The sequence below is a fragment of the Ornithodoros turicata genome, chromosome 10, assembly GCF_037126465.1.
Source record: "Ornithodoros turicata isolate Travis chromosome 10, ASM3712646v1, whole genome shotgun sequence".
In the NCBI taxonomy this organism is placed as follows: domain Eukaryota; kingdom Metazoa; phylum Arthropoda; class Arachnida; order Ixodida; family Argasidae; genus Ornithodoros; species Ornithodoros turicata.
In genome coordinates this window covers 14,511,772-14,528,510 of record NC_088210.1, presented here as the reverse complement: position 1 = coordinate 14,528,510, position 16,739 = coordinate 14,511,772, and the positions used below count along the sequence as shown (strand labels likewise).

At 44.9% G+C, this 16,739-nt stretch overlaps 1 protein-coding gene and 1 long non-coding RNA gene across 2 annotated transcripts in view; one reads left to right on the top strand and one right to left on the bottom strand.

Moving 5' to 3' along the window:
* The window catches only part of LOC135370565 (uncharacterized), a 14,220-nt gene extending 9,317 nt beyond the window's left edge, over positions 1–4,903 (bottom strand). Inside the window, exons 1-2 of the long non-coding RNA XR_010415375.1 lie at positions 4,711–4,903; positions 3,984–4,058 (exon numbers count right to left, since the gene is read on the bottom strand). This is a non-coding gene — a long non-coding RNA (uncharacterized LOC135370565). The remainder of the gene's footprint in view (positions 1–3,983; positions 4,059–4,710) is intronic.
* Positions 2,112–16,739, top strand: part of LOC135370563 (uncharacterized) — a 90,217-nt gene continuing 75,589 nt past the window's right edge. Inside the window, exon 1 of the mRNA XM_064604343.1 lies at positions 2,112–2,288. Coding sequence (XP_064460413.1) covers positions 2,229–2,288 — 60 coding nt within the window. The 5' untranslated portion in view covers positions 2,112–2,228. The remainder of the gene's footprint in view (positions 2,289–16,739) is intronic.

The window sequence follows — 16,739 nt, the reverse complement described above, 5'->3', positions numbered from 1 at the left end:
TGCTGCTGCATGAGAGCACTAATGAGTGTCTTTAAAAAAATACTTCTGCCCAAAGTCTGCTGCCCGCTCGTGCTGAGGAAATGGAGGGGGGGGGGGTATATTTATTAGAACAAAGAAAACACATGGGATGAAAGGTCAGCCAAACGGTATATCGGCTTGCTACTCCGCAAAAAAAAAGGAAGGACAAAACACTTGGGACCGAGAGCACCACGATCTGTAGACCTTGTAAGGTACCTTGTAAAGCAGGCAAACAAACGTTGCGTTTGTTTGCCTGCCTTACAAGGTACCACATTTGACTATGAGAGGAACGTGTACCTCTAAATTTCAGCCGGCACATTTTGCAAAAAAAGAAAATCAATTTTTGCTGAATATTCAAAATTTCAGTTTGCTGAAAACGGGGGGCGTAGGCCATTTTTGTGGCATTATGCAGTTAATAATTGCCACAAAAATGGTGTACGCCCGCCCCCCATTTATATCGATTCGAGAGAGGGAACGTTGTCATCCGGGACTATGGTTGGCTAGGAGCGTGCTATGCGGTGAAGCTCTGTTCTTTTTTTTTGTGTGTGTGTTTTTTGCTATAGACGTGACGACGCCCACTCTTTGTGTGGCCAAGAACGGCGAGCCGATCCTGCCATTATCCCCCCCCCCCCCCCCCACACACACTCTGTTTTTAGAGTGTAGTGTAGTGTACACTCTTAAAAATGAACTTCACCGCATAGCACGCTCCTAGCCAACCATTATCTCGAATGATATCGTTATCTTCTCTGATTTGTTGAAAACGGGAGGCGTACGCCTTTTTTGAGACAATTATGAACAGCATAAGTGTCACAAAAAAGGCGTACACCCCCGTTTTCAACAAATCAGGGCAGATAACGATATCATTCGAGATAATGGTTGGCTAGGAGCGTGCTATGCGGTGAAGTTCATTTTTAAGAGTGTAGATTTAGAGCTCGGTCGCTGCAGTTATTGTATCACTCTTAAAACAGATGGTGGTGGTGGTAGTGGTGGTGGTGAAAGGGCTCGCCGTTGTCGGCCTCACAGAGGTGGGCAACGTCACCACTGACGTCTCGGAAAATGTGCGTCCTGGGCCGACTTCTAAGGGAACTGTGCCGACATATGTCTTAAAACAGAACTTCACCACATAACATGCTCCTAGCCACCCATCGTCCCTAATGACACGTTACTAATGACGTTCTCCCCAGTAATTTGTTGAGAAAATGGGGCGTACGCCCTTCTGTGACACTTACGCAGTTACCATAACAGTCACAAAAACGCGTACGCCCCGCACTTTCCACAAATCAGGAGTCACAGCGGTATCGATCTATACCATGGTGGTTCTCGGTGTGTTATATGCGGTGAAGTTTCTGTTCTAAGAGCGTCAAACATCAGCGTCATAACCCATATTCGACTCAACTTGAAGAACCCATTAGTAGAGTCTACAATTTTATTAGAGACACCGGCTTTTTAAGTGCCTTGCAATGTTAAGCAAACATTTTTTTTTTTCAAAAGCAGAATACTTGGATTAATTTGTACCATGTACTGGTTTTAACCTTATCACTCCATTTATAACTGATGACACCTTTAACAACGTTTTGGCGACTGTGCACTCGTCGTCATCTTGTAATAAAGTTGTTGTTGTTAACGTTTTGGCGCATGATAGCCCTCGTCGCTGCTGCGCCATAAAAATACTAATCATCATCAACTTCAAAATCCCTCATTCAGCTTCAACATCTACCCCATCAGTCATTCTTCTCTCACCCATTCATGCCATCCCCGTCTCGCTTGCGCACGTTCCCATAGCCGCAAATCATGTCAGTTTCATTTCCACAGGTTTCACTCCCGTAAAAAGATCAACGAAAACATGATGAACTTGTCCTCTCTCTATCTTCTTACCATCATCTTCTTGACATACACACAATGCTCCACTATTACTTCGCACCTAACTTTCATAATGAAGCCTATTGCCTCCGGCCTTCCCCTTTCGCTCCCTCCTCTCCTCTCCACCCTCTCTAATGATCGCTCTTTCCGCGTCTCTGGCGTCCCATTGGTCGAACGATCCGCCCACGTGACAGCTGGCGCCCGACATAAAAGTGAAGTGTGCAAGTGTTTGCCTTCCACAACGTGAGCATATAGGCAAGGCACCAAGACCAGGAAGGCACACACAGATTATTTTACACCACCAAAGGGCCAATTAACCGCTACCGCTGCTGCTGCTGCTCATACCTACGATGACGTCACTGTTTCTCTTGGTGCTCCTTGCTGCTGCCGGGTACTGCTCAACACTGACTGTAAGTCCTTAACATCTCACATAATATTTTTCTTGTATATTTTCTTTTTTTTTCCTGACCATACGGCGCTGATGTCCGTTTTCGCGTAATCGTCCAGAGGCAATGTGTACGATAGCGCTGAGCGGTTTTTGGCTTCGAAACGAACGTCTTCGGGTGAGAGAAAAGTCACTTGACATTAACAATAACGGGCGACTTGTAAGAACGTGATATCTGCGTTTACGGTTCAATATCTGCGCTAAAATACGGACTGTAAACCTTCGTTGTTCTCTGCTGTGAGGTCTCTGCTCAACACGAGCTGTCAAGCTGTTTAGGAAGAGCTGCTACTATACAAATGACGCCGAACAATTTGTTTATAAGAGATTCGTTGTACTATTAAGAACAAGGCAACATACGTGTTTATTTACTTTCACATGTTAGTGACTTGGAGTGGGCAGCTTATGGGCTGTTCATGGGAGCCAATATCTTTTTCTTACTTAATACAGACACGTATAAGTGCTCCATTCGCTTTTGTGCCTGATGAAGTGTGGTCCTCCATGAGAAAGCCTGTACCAAATAAATGCAGAAAGCTTCAGCGCTGTTATATTTGGAGTGCTAACCTAACCTAATTCAAGGCATTCTCTGGAACGAAGTGACCTTCTAATATAATGATGAACGACATGTGATGACCACAGGATATATATGATGATACGAAGTGACCTTCTGATACATTGAAGCGTATCGGGCGCTAATAATATATTCAATAGCTGCGGAGCAAATGAAATAATTATCTCCTATTATCTCCCGAATAGCGAACATGTGAATAGTGAATAGCGAACTTGCGAGTAGAGCACCTGAGAAGTAGTTTTTGGGGTTAGGGGTGGGGGTGAGAATTTATGTTAGGAGTAGCAGAACAAGTCGGGACACGTGTTCAATTTCCTTCTCTCTTTTGTTCTTACAAGCAAACAATTACCTCGTCCTCCTCCTCTGTTTTTTTCCTTAAAAATAAACGCATACAATTATGTCACTCGTAGTGCAACAAGGTTCGTGCGCTTAATGAGTTCGCTTGAAATCGGAACGGAAGACGTCCGAGTTCGTCTTGATCCGCACTCTCGACTTGCAAATTAATGAGCCTGACACTTCTCTTAGAGAGCGTTGAATTGAGGTGTCAATCCATTTCCCATTGTAATTACATTACAGCGTGATCGAATATGAAATTGGGGCTTAAAGCGATCGATACAGCTTAATTAGAGGGCTAACTGCTTCAGAAGAGAGAGCGCTTCATCTACTGACGAAAAACGATGTTATTTTTTTATTTACTTTTCCTTTAACGAAGTGTTTCGTACAGAGTTAACCTCCGTACAATATCGTACGTACAGAATTCCACAGTAGTTTGCGGAGCCTCGGAGAATCATACTTGAACATCACAGTTAATTTTACATCTTTGTTTTTGTGTTTCACCTATGGGACATTGTGTCGGAACAAGTAAAGAAATGAAGGAAACACGACGATGGAGTTGAATATGAGTGTTGCCGTTAAACTTACCAGAACTAGAAACTTACACAATTTCATATCGTTCTTTCTTTCAACTAGCGCTTTAAACAATTTCTAACAATTTCTGTAAACTGTACACTAACTGTTCACTGTACACTAACTGTAGCCCAACTGTATATAGTGTCCCATGAAGAAAAAAGAAAAAGAAAAGAAACAGTTGCTTACTGAGGTGACCAATACGGTAACTGGAGAACGTTGAGGCATGCATATCAGGCTCATTGAGGCACCAGGAGGACATGCCTGAAGGATCAAACGTAGCATGAAATGTCTTGAGAGAGTAAAATAAGCTTTGTTCAACAGGCTATCATATCGTAGACAGAGATCGGCAGCTTTCCTAGTCGAAGAGTCCTTGCAACATTTTCTTGTAACATTTTCTTGCAACCTTTTTCTATTTTTTGAGCATGATGCAAGGTTTCATTACGATATCCAACCCAGTCTGCGTGCCGCGCATATTATGGCTTGCTTCGTCGTAACAAAAACATGCGGCAGAGTTACAGCATCGACATGCCAGCCGCGATGCACTTTGCAATGCAGGAGAACCAGTTTGCCTCTTAAGGCTTCAGCGGTCTCAACGTTCACATGACTTTACAGTAAATTCATCGATGCCTTTAGTTTGGATTGCCTTACGGCAGCTCAAAGTATCCTGGTTCTCAGCTGATCAATCTTTCTTTCTTGTTTGCTGATCACATGACATCGTGTCCGTATGTGCTTTTGAAGTAACTTATTAGTGAAGTCAGCTTCATCGTGCTCAGACAGGACTTGAGGATTGTAGACTTTTTACCACACTTTTTGCGTTAAAATATGTGTACCTTTCACTAAACTATGAAGGCCTTACGCTATAGGCTGTGAGGTCAGACTTCGGACTACCGTGCGCCATAGAACAACTACTTACGCCGCAGAGACAAAGCACTGCTCCATTGAAATTGGTGGAACTGTTGACATGATTATCACCAGACTTGATGCTCGCACCATAGTAATGTTGGCTTGCAAAGCTAGGGCGTCGTATGAGGTCCGTAACCTCGAGTCCAATCTGTATCCTGGATTCGAAGATAGAAGAGGATAATTAAAGGTAACACGTCACAGCTGTCAGCTTCCACGTGAGCGCGAGTGTTCAACATCACGTCTTTTCGTGCTCTTCCAAACATGGGCGGCATTTGGCGACTCAGCCAGAAGAGATTCCGTAGCAGACGACAGGGCCGACGGTGTCGTCTGCTATGTACGCGGTACGTCGCTTCAACGCCTTGCAAATGCGAAAATACTTTTTAACTAAGTTACGGCAGAACTTGCGCCCCGTGAGCGGTATTTTCGCCTTCTCTTCCACTGGAATATTCCCTGGGGATGTCGCTTCTGGGAATAGGCGGCAACTGCGCACGGCTCTGCGAAGGAGAGGCAGTCATGAACAAACGCCAAAAACACCGAATAGGTGACGGCTGGTGATTATCTTGCACGCAACCCGCTCCCTACGCTGGACTGCAGAGGAACAAGACCTCATCGGCGTGCAGCTGTTGGTTACCAACGGAAAGTACCGCGTCTTGTTGCTAATATAAGCGACATACACGGCTCTAATAATTGAGGGCCGTTCTGCAGCTCGGCTGTCAGAAGAGAGAAATACTGGATTGCTGAGCACTAATTTCCTGTATAGTCATTAGGGTAGCCCTTTATATCGAGCCCTATTTGGACGTTTCGGCTTGGTACCGTTTTCTTTTCTTTTCTTTTTTTTTCATCGGAAGGTTAACACGTACTGCGTTTGTCAATGCCGCCAGAACAACTCTATAGATAGTTCTGTTTTGGTTTTGAGCGTGTCACTAATCATTTCGCTTTGGTACCAAACTTGAAGCGAAGATCATTTAAGGAATTATTATGATCGAAGCCAACCAAGCTTGAGTTATTTCCACGCAAACTATATAGTTTTCGTCGGGCGTCAGGGACCGCTACAAGGTTGTGTTGATACACAGAAACGCCTATCAGTTCGCTGCTGCAATATTGCACTTCATGTTGCACTATATTATACTTTTCTTTTCTTTCCACTCTGCTGTTACGATACATTTTATATTTTTTGACTTATGTACGTTCCTGTTCATTGTGTGTATTCGGCCCTCGTACTTTAATTTAAAAAGAAAAAAGAAAAAGGAAATCACATGTTAGAAGCATATAATGTCGGTATGCGATGTTGTTCTACTGACAATAAGGGCTCTCTCACACACACATTGAACATTAGGATCGTATTTCATATTTCGAATCACATTTTGGTTTGCTATTCACTGGCTAAAAGGGGGGAAACCGCTAATCTTACCCCAACAGGTGACACACGAACCCGCTCCCGCGAAAACCTCTCTCGGTCCGAACGCTTTCAGCAGTTTTCATTTCGACACCTTTGTGAAATTGCTAAACTATAGTGGCAGATGGCCGACTGTATGCGTACGTACTAGGGAATGAAAGTGATGGGAAACAAACTAACGAAGTCGGTTATCGTGAATAGCGCGTCGCTTTATGTAACATCTACGGAATCGTTGGCGTCCCGATCGTTACAACAACGGGAGTGGTCTCATCGATAGACAATTTCTTCCTCTTTTTTTTTTTTTTTTGATTGCGTGTTAGCGCCGCGAAGCAACTGTGGCTATGAGCGACGTACAGATGTGGACAGACGGAGAGAGGACAGCAGGAAGGAGTGGGGGACAGGGGGATTAGTATGCGTCCTGGGCCGACTTCAAGGGGAACTGTGCCGACATTCGTCTGGAAAGTCTTCGGAAAACCCAGGGAAAACCTCAGACAGCACAGCCGGTAGTAGGATTCGAACCCACCACCTCCCAGTCTACAGCACGACCTTGGTTATCACCAACGAGCGGACGCCTTAGCCCACTCGGCCATGCCGCTGGTCAATTTCTTCCTCTACCAGATGGAAAGATTCCAGACAAGTAGCTGTCACGACGCGAGAGTTAAATTAGAAAACAAAAATCTTTCTGACAAACACCACTGGGGCATTGAGGGACGTTACTGATTCATTCTTGTTTCTCCGGCCACGTTATATAAACGTGGGGGATGGGGACTATGGTTATAACGACCATGTCGTAGGCACCCGTTCCCAGCGCCGTATTTGGAAGCTAGCGGTGACGCTACTCGTCGGCCCGGTTATTAATCCTGAATTAATTATTATTAATCCTCAATTTCTGCAGTACTTCGTACTTTAGCTTACCTTAGTAGTTTTGTACAAGCGGTGAATGTCCCGCGGGAGATGCTTCTTTCTAATGTTGATTATCATCATCATTCTACACGTTTTCGTAGGAGCTGTTGCTGTCGTCTGCTACGGTAGTCGTACGTCCGCTTCTGCGCGTTCAAAATTCAAATTTTCATTGTCCAATCATAATGTAGATCTCGCGGGCCGATGAGTAGCGCCCCTAGCGGATCGTGCGGACAGGCTCCTCATAGGGGTGGCCAATTATGACATGGTCGTTATAATCTAGTAGGTCGTGGTTTGTACACTGTTATACCACGTAAACAACGGTAATTAGCCGAGGCAGGCTTTACAAGCACGGATGACACAAACACGTTATACCTCCAACACGCAAGAATCATATTTCCTAGAGTTGTTTGATTTCATTATACCCTATTACGTTTCATCTTGTACCTGGCATGATTCATAAATACTAGTGGGCCTCCTCTGCTAAGCATACTGCATATAGCTGACAAAAAATCGCGTGGGAGAGAGATGACCCAACGTACACAAAAACAACAACAACAAAAACAACAGATGCGGACGTTGAGATGGTGTGTTTCACCGCGGCGGTGCGTTACCAAATACACCATTGCACGTGGATCATTATACGAAGATGAAGAGGGAAGGATGAAAACACGATAACAAACTAAGGCGTCTGTAGAAACCTATAGTGAACGACATGAAGTCCATGAACAGGTGAAGAACCCGACGATGGAGCACACGATCTTCATAGGTGCCAATGAGCACAGCTAGGTTGAGTGGTTCCTCTCTGATACGAGCAAGTTCATCACACAGTATCCGCCTCTGCAGGCCGTAGATTGCACATTCCATAACAATGTGCGTCACGACACCGCAGGTGGAGCAGAGGCTTGTGTCAGGATGCGCGCAGAAAATCGTTGAAGCTAAACTCAGCGTAGCAAAATAAATATATAGCGACGCAAACTTGGGCTTCCGCGCACTAGAATAGATAGAATATCGACGTCAACATGGCGGCATCCGGGCAGTTGTGTGCAGGTACCTCTATAGGGGTGCTACCGGTGCGGAAACCAAAACGAAGTACGCGATTCGGTAGCACCCCTGGTGGTTCCTGCGCACAACTCTTCGGGGTTCGCCATGTTGACATCGATATACAGTCAAACTCCTTTACAACGAAACTTAGGGGACAGCAAAAAAAACTTCGCAGTAAAGGTATATTCGTTAAAAAGGATGTCCATTATTGGACCTATAGGGCTCCAGCGGGACCGCAAAAAAATTTGCTGTAGTGGTATTTTCGTTAAAAAGGTGTTCGCTATAAAGGAGTTTGACTGTAGTAGTATTCTAATGCACGGAAGCCCAAGTTTGCGTCGCTATATTTATTTTGCTAGGCTGAGTTTAATTTCCAGGATCTTTCTGTAGATTTAGCTCATATAACTGCCTCGTCGCGCGCCACCGGAAGTTTGTCCGCGGTAAGCAAGCAGCGAGCTACGTATCTAAGTGCCACTTAGGCTATTCTCAGGCTCCAATAGAAAATCTAACCGCACTGAGCGCTGGAAATCAGTGATATCAACGAGGAAAGATATATTTCACACGAAATGAACAGTTCTTCGTGGCGGTATACGATTTTAAAAATGTATGGAGAACCACATAGAGTGTGGCGACCTCTTGATAAGACGGGCGGCAAAACATCTCACTACATCATGATCAGTTTTGTTCATCAGACCATTTGTTGTTGTTGTTGTTGATAAGACATCATGATGAGCGTATGATCGGTTATCATCTATCTTGTCCTTATTACATAAAATTACGTTATCATTTCCACTCCAACATACAAACAATGCACTAATTCAATTTTCGAGTTCGATCCAATTCACTGATTCACAGCAAGAACGTAGCCTACATTCATCGGAACTTGTCGGTATATAGGAGAAAGCTGCATTAATTTTTCATACTTGCGTGCATTGTCAGTTAGACGAAGCTGCAAAATGAATGCGTAAATTATAGTTGATATTTGATTTGACTTTATATTTGATTTCAAAAGTAACATCGGGCATCGGCTCTCTGAAGTCGAGGCTATAGGAAAAGAATTCAAGTCTGAAAAACCATGCATAGTTCCAAAGGTCCTGTTAAAGTGGAGAGAGCTCAACAACAACAGCAACAATAAATGATGGAAAAGTGAGAGATCTCGGACTTGCATAAGGGTACACTCTCATCGTACTGTTCATTACTATAACTGTCTATCCTGTGGGCACCAGGCAGCAACACTTTATACTTTTATTTCTCCTCTTTTTTTTTCTTCTTTCTTACAAAACGAACACCTAATCCTTATACTTCATTTTGTGAGAATGCGGCAGTGTATGTCTCAATCCTTTATCTTGTCTGGCTTTTTGGTCGATCTTCATTACAAGTAATGTAAAAATGGCTAGCCTTCGCGACCTTAATAATTCGCGGATCCGCAGGTTGGAATATAATATTTCGCGGGACCAACATGAATACTTTCTAATGTCATTTCCTAACATGAATATTTCGCGGCACCTAAATTTCGCGATGCATGTCCTATTTCTGTTTTTTCTTTACCACAGAGCTCATCCGAAGCTTCGCAAAGATATCAAGAATTTTCGGTGCTTCTGCGACACCTACGTAGCCGCATTGAGTTAAAAACGTCGGTGGGCTAACTAAGTGATGTTGGAATGAATGTGGAATCGATGTCCAATATTGCAACTGTCGCCAAAGTGTTCGAAATGTGTACTGAAATAGCGCTACAATAAATTGCTCTCAGTCGGTCAGATCGGCACAGTGAAACAAGTTCGTTTGCAAGTTCCAATTTTTCCGCAGTTTCCCCGTCATCGTCAGTGATATTTCGCGAGACTTTAAATTCGCTGAGAAATAACGATCGTGAAATTCTCGAACATTACGTCATTCTTGATGACGTCATTACATCGATTACGTCATTCGCGATTCTCTGCGGCTTGGATTGTGGTTTGCGCGTGCTTTTCATTTTACAAAACGCAATTTTTCAGTACAGTGTCGCCCGAAGTATATGTGCGACCTGCATTCTTAAAACAGAACTTCACCGCATAGCACAGCGAAAGCCGACCATTCCACAGAGTGATGATGATAATGATGATGATAGTAATTTATTTGACGACAAAGGTGATTTGGACCAGTTTGTGGCAAGTGCTGGGCGTACGTCTTTTTGTGACACTTACGCGGTCATGATAATTGTCACAAAGAGGCGTGCTCCCCGCGCTTTCCACAAATTTCCACAAAAGTGAAGTTCTGTTTAAAGAGCGTATACCGTGCCTTTGTAGTTAAAAAAAATATTGGAAATAAAAGTGCCAAACAATTATATAAGGAAACATATGCGGAAGGACAGCACATGAAACACACAACTTATATTCTTTTTCTTTTTCACAGAGTAATGTGTCGCTGTTCCTCACTAAGTTGATAAATTTCGTTGAACAAAATATAAGTGCTCAAGCAAGCTAGTGAACGCCTCAATTGCAATGTTCACTCCGAGCCATTTTTAGGAAACTTTTGCACACGTCAAAAGGATATATCGCGAACCAAACAGCCCATAGTCACAAACTGCCACGGAACTCAATGGATGTTAGGATAAACTTGCACACGTACTATCGTACAAACAGAATACTGTCCGTACGTATGCTCGTTACATGTTAACATGCGTTACATGGGGGGGGGGGGGGGTTGTTGGGCTCCGCAAGGGGGTGTACGTCTTTACATGCTTTTGACGAAATATTGCGCAATCTCACAACATTTCAGGGGGTCCCCTTCAGATTTGGGGGTGGGGGAGGGTTGTTAGGGGGGTGTAGGGGGGTCTGGATAAATTAATCACTGATCACGGCTCTACCTCACAAGAAAGATGCGCCTATACGCATCAAAAAGGATATTGGAACGCCCCACACAGCCTATACACATGTCGCCACACATCCAGGCTGACATCTATATATCGGCTGACTCACCTTACGCGTCGATCTCACGACCTAGAATGTGCCGCGGTCAATCTATATCTGTTATATTGGGAAACCACGGGGAGCACACTCGTAAACGAACAGCTCAGAGCCTCAAAGCCCCGTGTTGAATCGCAAGGTGCAACGTAGCAATTTCAGGTTGACGTTTCCGCTCTTGAAGTGGTACCACTGATATACAGCTCAGCGGTGCACTGGGAGAAGGTGGGAGCAGAGTCACTAAATAAGCTTAGCTTCAGAGTAGCGACACTGAGCTCCAAGGGCGAGCAGGAGCGGCGCCATCTTGTTTCCGCACCATACCAGCGCCATATAGTTGAATATGAAAGACGGCTAACATAATGCTCCCTGTGGGATAGGGAATGCGTGTGTGATTGGTGTGCGATTATTCAATTATTGTCAAGGCATCAGCCTTGATGGGCTGCGTGCAACAGAACCAGCAGAAAACAACATTTCGGAGCGCGCTCGGTAGAAACAAGATGGCGCTCCTGCTCGTCCTTGGGACTCAGTGCCGCTACTCTGCCAAAGTTTCGGTTGCAAATAGAACGCTCGTCGTTCAAGAGCGGGGTTTTTTCGGCTGCCTCGTTCGTGATTTAGGATCGATAGAAAAAGAGAGAGAGAGAGAGAAACACACAATGTACACTTTCCCTCTTCCTCTCCTTCTCAAGCAGAGAGGCCTCGGATTGGTCTCCTCAAACGATCTCGCACGGTGATTGGACGTGTCGTTTAAGGTGACCAATGAGAGCCCCCTCCGCATTGTCGGCCTTCTTGAGAAGGAGAGGGAGAGAGAAAGCTTAAATTGCAGGTTCGGTTATTCATAAATCACAACAAATATATTCCACTTTCTTACGTAACAACATTACATTTTTGTCATGTAAGCCAGTGAATATATTTGTTGTGAACATGTCTCCTGGCTTTTGGTCTATTTTCAACTTATAAATCACCAATGACGCAACCGGTGACCCTAGTTCCTTTCGTATTATCGTAAACGTAACGATCGTGATTCCGCGAAGTTTTTTTTGCGCTTTATTTCCCCTTTAACCTCGCAATCGGCATGCGGTTCCCCCTCTACCTGACCAACCAATGCGAAGTGAGGTGAACGACATGCCGGGTCGACTATACGTGCTGCTTGATTAGAAGGCCGCTGATTGTTCTGTCACTGCGAAGACAACCGGGGTACCAAATACCCTGAATCAAGACAAAGCAGCGGTCCTTCTTCCAAATTAGCATATGAGAGCCGGGATTCCTCGTAGGCTGCTTGAGCGCAGTCATTGCTGCATGAAGTGCGCGATCTATTAGATTATAGCGACCATGTCATTGCACTCCTTCCCAGAGACTCATTTCGAGGCAAGTTTTGGCTCTACTCATCGGCCCGTTTATTGCTTCCTCAATTACTGTAATACCTTGTACTTCAGCTTACCTTACTGGATTTTTGTACAAGCGGAGCATGTCCCACGGGAGCATTCTACGAGCTTTCATCATGGGACCTGTTTACGGTCGTCTGCTACGGTCGTATGTCCGCTTCTGCACGTTCAAAATTCAAATTTCCATTATCCTATCATGATAGAGATCTCGCTGGCCGATGCGTAGCGCCCCACAGACATTGATGCAATGATTTCAGGCTCTCCTGTACCACTCGCAGCCTGTTTCCCTTGGTATTCCCTGGAAGTAAGCGCATGCTGTGTCTGTCACACTTCGAATGCTATCAGCCTCGATGGATCGATTTGTGATTCTTCCATGGAACCGACCACGTCGACTGTGATCAGATCACACTTTGCTCAGGACGTAAAGCCACGGATTATTAATTTGGAATACTGAATATATTTACAAACGCGGAACAGCAACGCCAATAACATATATATGGTGATGATGATGATGAGGATGACATGAGGTGTCTTACCATGCACACGCCCATGGCAGGTGAAGCAAGCAGTGTAAGGCGCGATGTGTCTTAGGTACATGTAGTATGCAAAATGTCTTTATATTCACTCGGTGTGGCGTACCTACAGTGTATGACAGTTCCTCCCTCCCCCCCCTCAGTCAATAGTAGGTGCATTCGTTTTACTTGCTCCCACAGCCCCCGGCACAAAAAGGGTAGCACCTCTGCATTCTTTTCACAAAGTGCAAAGCTGCTCTTTTGCACTTTGCAATTCTTTTCATGGTGTGCCTGCCATTTCTGTTCCAAACTCCAAAACCTCTACACCGCCTTGAGAGGAGGCGCAACGGAGCGGTACAAGAAGCAGACGACAAATTTAAGCAGACGATTGACATGGCGACTGAGGTCAGAGGTGTTTTGGATGTTTTCGCGCTTCTTGACGTTGACGGAAGGTCAGTCATGGAAAATGGAGAATACGTATACACTCTTAAAAATGAACTTCACCGCATAGCACGCTCCTAGCCAATCATCATCTCGAATGATATCGTTATCAGCCCTGATTTGTTGAAAACGGGGGGCGTACGCCTTTTTTGTGACAATTATGAACAGCATAAGTGTCAGAAAAAATGCGTACGCCCCCCGTTTTCAACAAATCAGGGCTGATAACGATATCATTCGAGATGATGGTTGGCTAGGAGCGTGCTATGCGGCGAAGTTCATTTTTAAGAGTGTACGTCAATGGATGTAGGCATATACTGAGTTGAGGACTAGGTATCGTCGTAGAGAGACTCGCACCGTGTCACGTCTGCTCTCTCGCACCACGCTCTGCACCTAATCTCCCGCACTTTTCACAACACGGGGCTGCACCGTTCTCATTGAAAAGAATGCACCTGGTATCTCTCTATCTACCTGTCTCTCTAATCTAATCTATATTTCTTATTCAGTTTCGCGCCAAAAAATATCATATCAGCAACGGTACCAGTTATAGCGCCGGAACAGCGGCATCAGCGTTTTTCTCTCTCTCTCTTACAAACAGGACGGGTTAAATCCGCTCCTTCAAAATCCAGACGAAGACCACAACGAGCTTTAGAGTACCGGAAAATTAACGACGTCTCCTGCGCTAAGTCCTCGTGAGGCCGCGCGATAATGTTCTGTAGCATTCCTCGCCGTACGGTTCTACAGGCTGTTAGGCGGCAGCGACGAAATGCAAATATGCTAATCTCCAGCGATGCAGATAATGCCCCCCAAATCCTTTTATGTACCCTTGTCTCGCGAGTGATGCCATTGGGAACGTTTAGGGATGATCCTGCCGTCGAGCAAAAGGAGAAATTGCGGAAGGGTTATACGATTAGCTTTAAGTGGCCTTTGTTAGAGCGACACTGAGTTGAGGCCTTCTGAAAAAAAGAAGAAAGAAGGCGTGTATGACCCGCTGAGCCTACTCTTGTACCCTACACTCTTAAAACAAAGCTTCACCACATAGCACGCTGAAGGCCAACCACTGTACAGAGTGATATCTCTATATCACTCTGATATCTCTATCACTCTTGGTTCGTGGAAAGCGCGGGACGTACGCCTTTTTGTGACAATTAACATTTCTGCATAAGTGTCACAAAAGGGGAGTACGCCCCCCGTTTTCAACAAATCAGGGACGAGAACGTTGGTATTCGGGATGATGGTTGGCTACACTGTAAAAACTGAACTTCACCGCATAGCACGCTGTGCGCCAATCATTGCCACAACTGATAGGGTTATCGCTTCTGATTCGAAGACAAAGGGGGGCGTACGCCTTTTTGTGGCAATTTGGATACATAACTGACACAAAAAGGCGTACGCCCCCTCTCTCCTCGAATCAGAAGCGATAACCCTATCATTCGTGGCAACGGTTGGCGCAGAGCGTGCTATGCGATGAAGTTCATTTTTTAGCGTGTAGCCAGACAGCAAACTTAAGGCCGTTAGCGGAACGGCCGTAACTTATTCACCTGATTTCAAGAAATCGGGGCAGAGACCGGCGGGGCGGGGGTCATTCGAAATGATGGCTCACTCTTACAAATGAACTTCACCACATAGCACGCTCCTAGCCAACCATCGTCCCGAATGACAACGTTCTCGCCCCTGATTTGTTGAAAACGGGAGGCGGAGCCTATTCTGTGCCGTGCATAATGGGACAAAATAGGCTCCGCCTCCCGTTTTCAACAAATCTAGGGTGAGAACGTTGTCATTCGGGATGATGGTTGGTTAGGAGCGTGCTCTGTGGTGAAGTTCATTTTTAAGAGTGGTGGGCTACAGGTGAAGTTACAGCCGTTCCATTAGCGGCCTTAAGTTTGCCGTCTGACTACACTTTTAAAAATGAACTTCACCACATAGCACGCTCCTAGCCAACTATCATCTCAAATGATATCGTTATCTGCCCTCATTTGTTGAAAACGGGAAGCGTACGGCTTTTTTGTGACAATTATGAACAGCATAAGTGTCACAAAAGAGGCGTACGTCTCCCGTTTTCAACAAATCAGGGCAGATAACGATATCATCGGAGATTATGGTGTGGCTAGGAGCGTGCTATGCGGTGAAGTTCATTTTTAAGAGTGTAGGGTATTACACTCATCACTCTAGATCTAAACAGAACTTCACCACAAAAAAAGGGGGTACGCCTCTTTTGATACTTATGCAGTTATGTTAATTGTCAAGAAAAGGCGTACTTCCCCAATGTTAAAACAGTACTTCGCCACATAACACGCTGATGGCGAGCCATTGCTCAGAATGATACCGTTCTGGCTCCTATTTTGTGCAAATCGCGAGGTGTACCCCTTTTTGGGACAACTATTTAGCTATATTAATTGTCACAAAAGGGGCGTACGTCTCCCGTTTTTCAACAAATCAGGGGAGAAAACCAGCTCATTCGTAATGGATGCTTGGCTAGGAGTGTGTTATGCGGTAAAGTTCTCCTTTAAATACATCCTGCGAGACTGCGCGCGAAAACCCATCTCCCTCGCTCCAGCTCGGGCACGCTAGCGTACATCCTCTACCCCGGTGGTTCTTCTGCCGAACGTTCCGCAAAAGCAAGAAGCCTCATTCTCTTTCTGCAGAAGGCAGGTCTTGCTCAACGGCCCATCTAACACTTTGCTCTCCCCGAAGAACTCATGCACCCTCTACGCATCTCCACCCTTCATCCCCTATCCTCCATCCGTCTTTCTTTCTTTTTTTTTTCTGCTATAGTCGTGACGATGTGGCCAACAATGGCGAGCCGATCCTGTCATTACCCCTCACCCCCTCTCTTTTAAAGGAGCATGATGGAAGGACTTGAAGGGAGAGGGGGAGAAACGCTTATCCCTTGCCCTCTATTTCTAAGCGGAAAAGACGCGATTTCTGCTGTGTCATTTCTTCACGCCTTGCCCTTACGACTGGCGGCGGATGAAGTAAACGCAAAATAGCGTCTCTGGCACGTTCGCAGAGAGCGCGAAATACTTTTTTATGCTAACACACTTTTTATTAGAGATGGGACGAATCCGAATCCAAGGAAGGTTGTTCTGCGAATCCACAAATCTTACGAATCTCCAATCTTTCGAATCCTTTCTTTAAAAGAAAAAAAAAAAAAAAGAGAGGGGGAGAGAAAAGAAGAGAGAGTTTGAGAAGCCAAGGCAAAAAAACATTTCTACTGAAAAGTATTTTGAAGCAGAATAATGTATATTTGTTTAATGAAAAACTAATTAAATAATAGTTCACTTTCTGGAGAAAACATACCCGTATACTTCTTCTTAAATGTGATTTATTGAACACGTCGTTCATCGCCTACAGGAAATACATAAATTCTAGAGAACTGTATTGTTTTCATAAAACTGAGAAACAACCAAAAGCAAAAACCGTGCTACTTT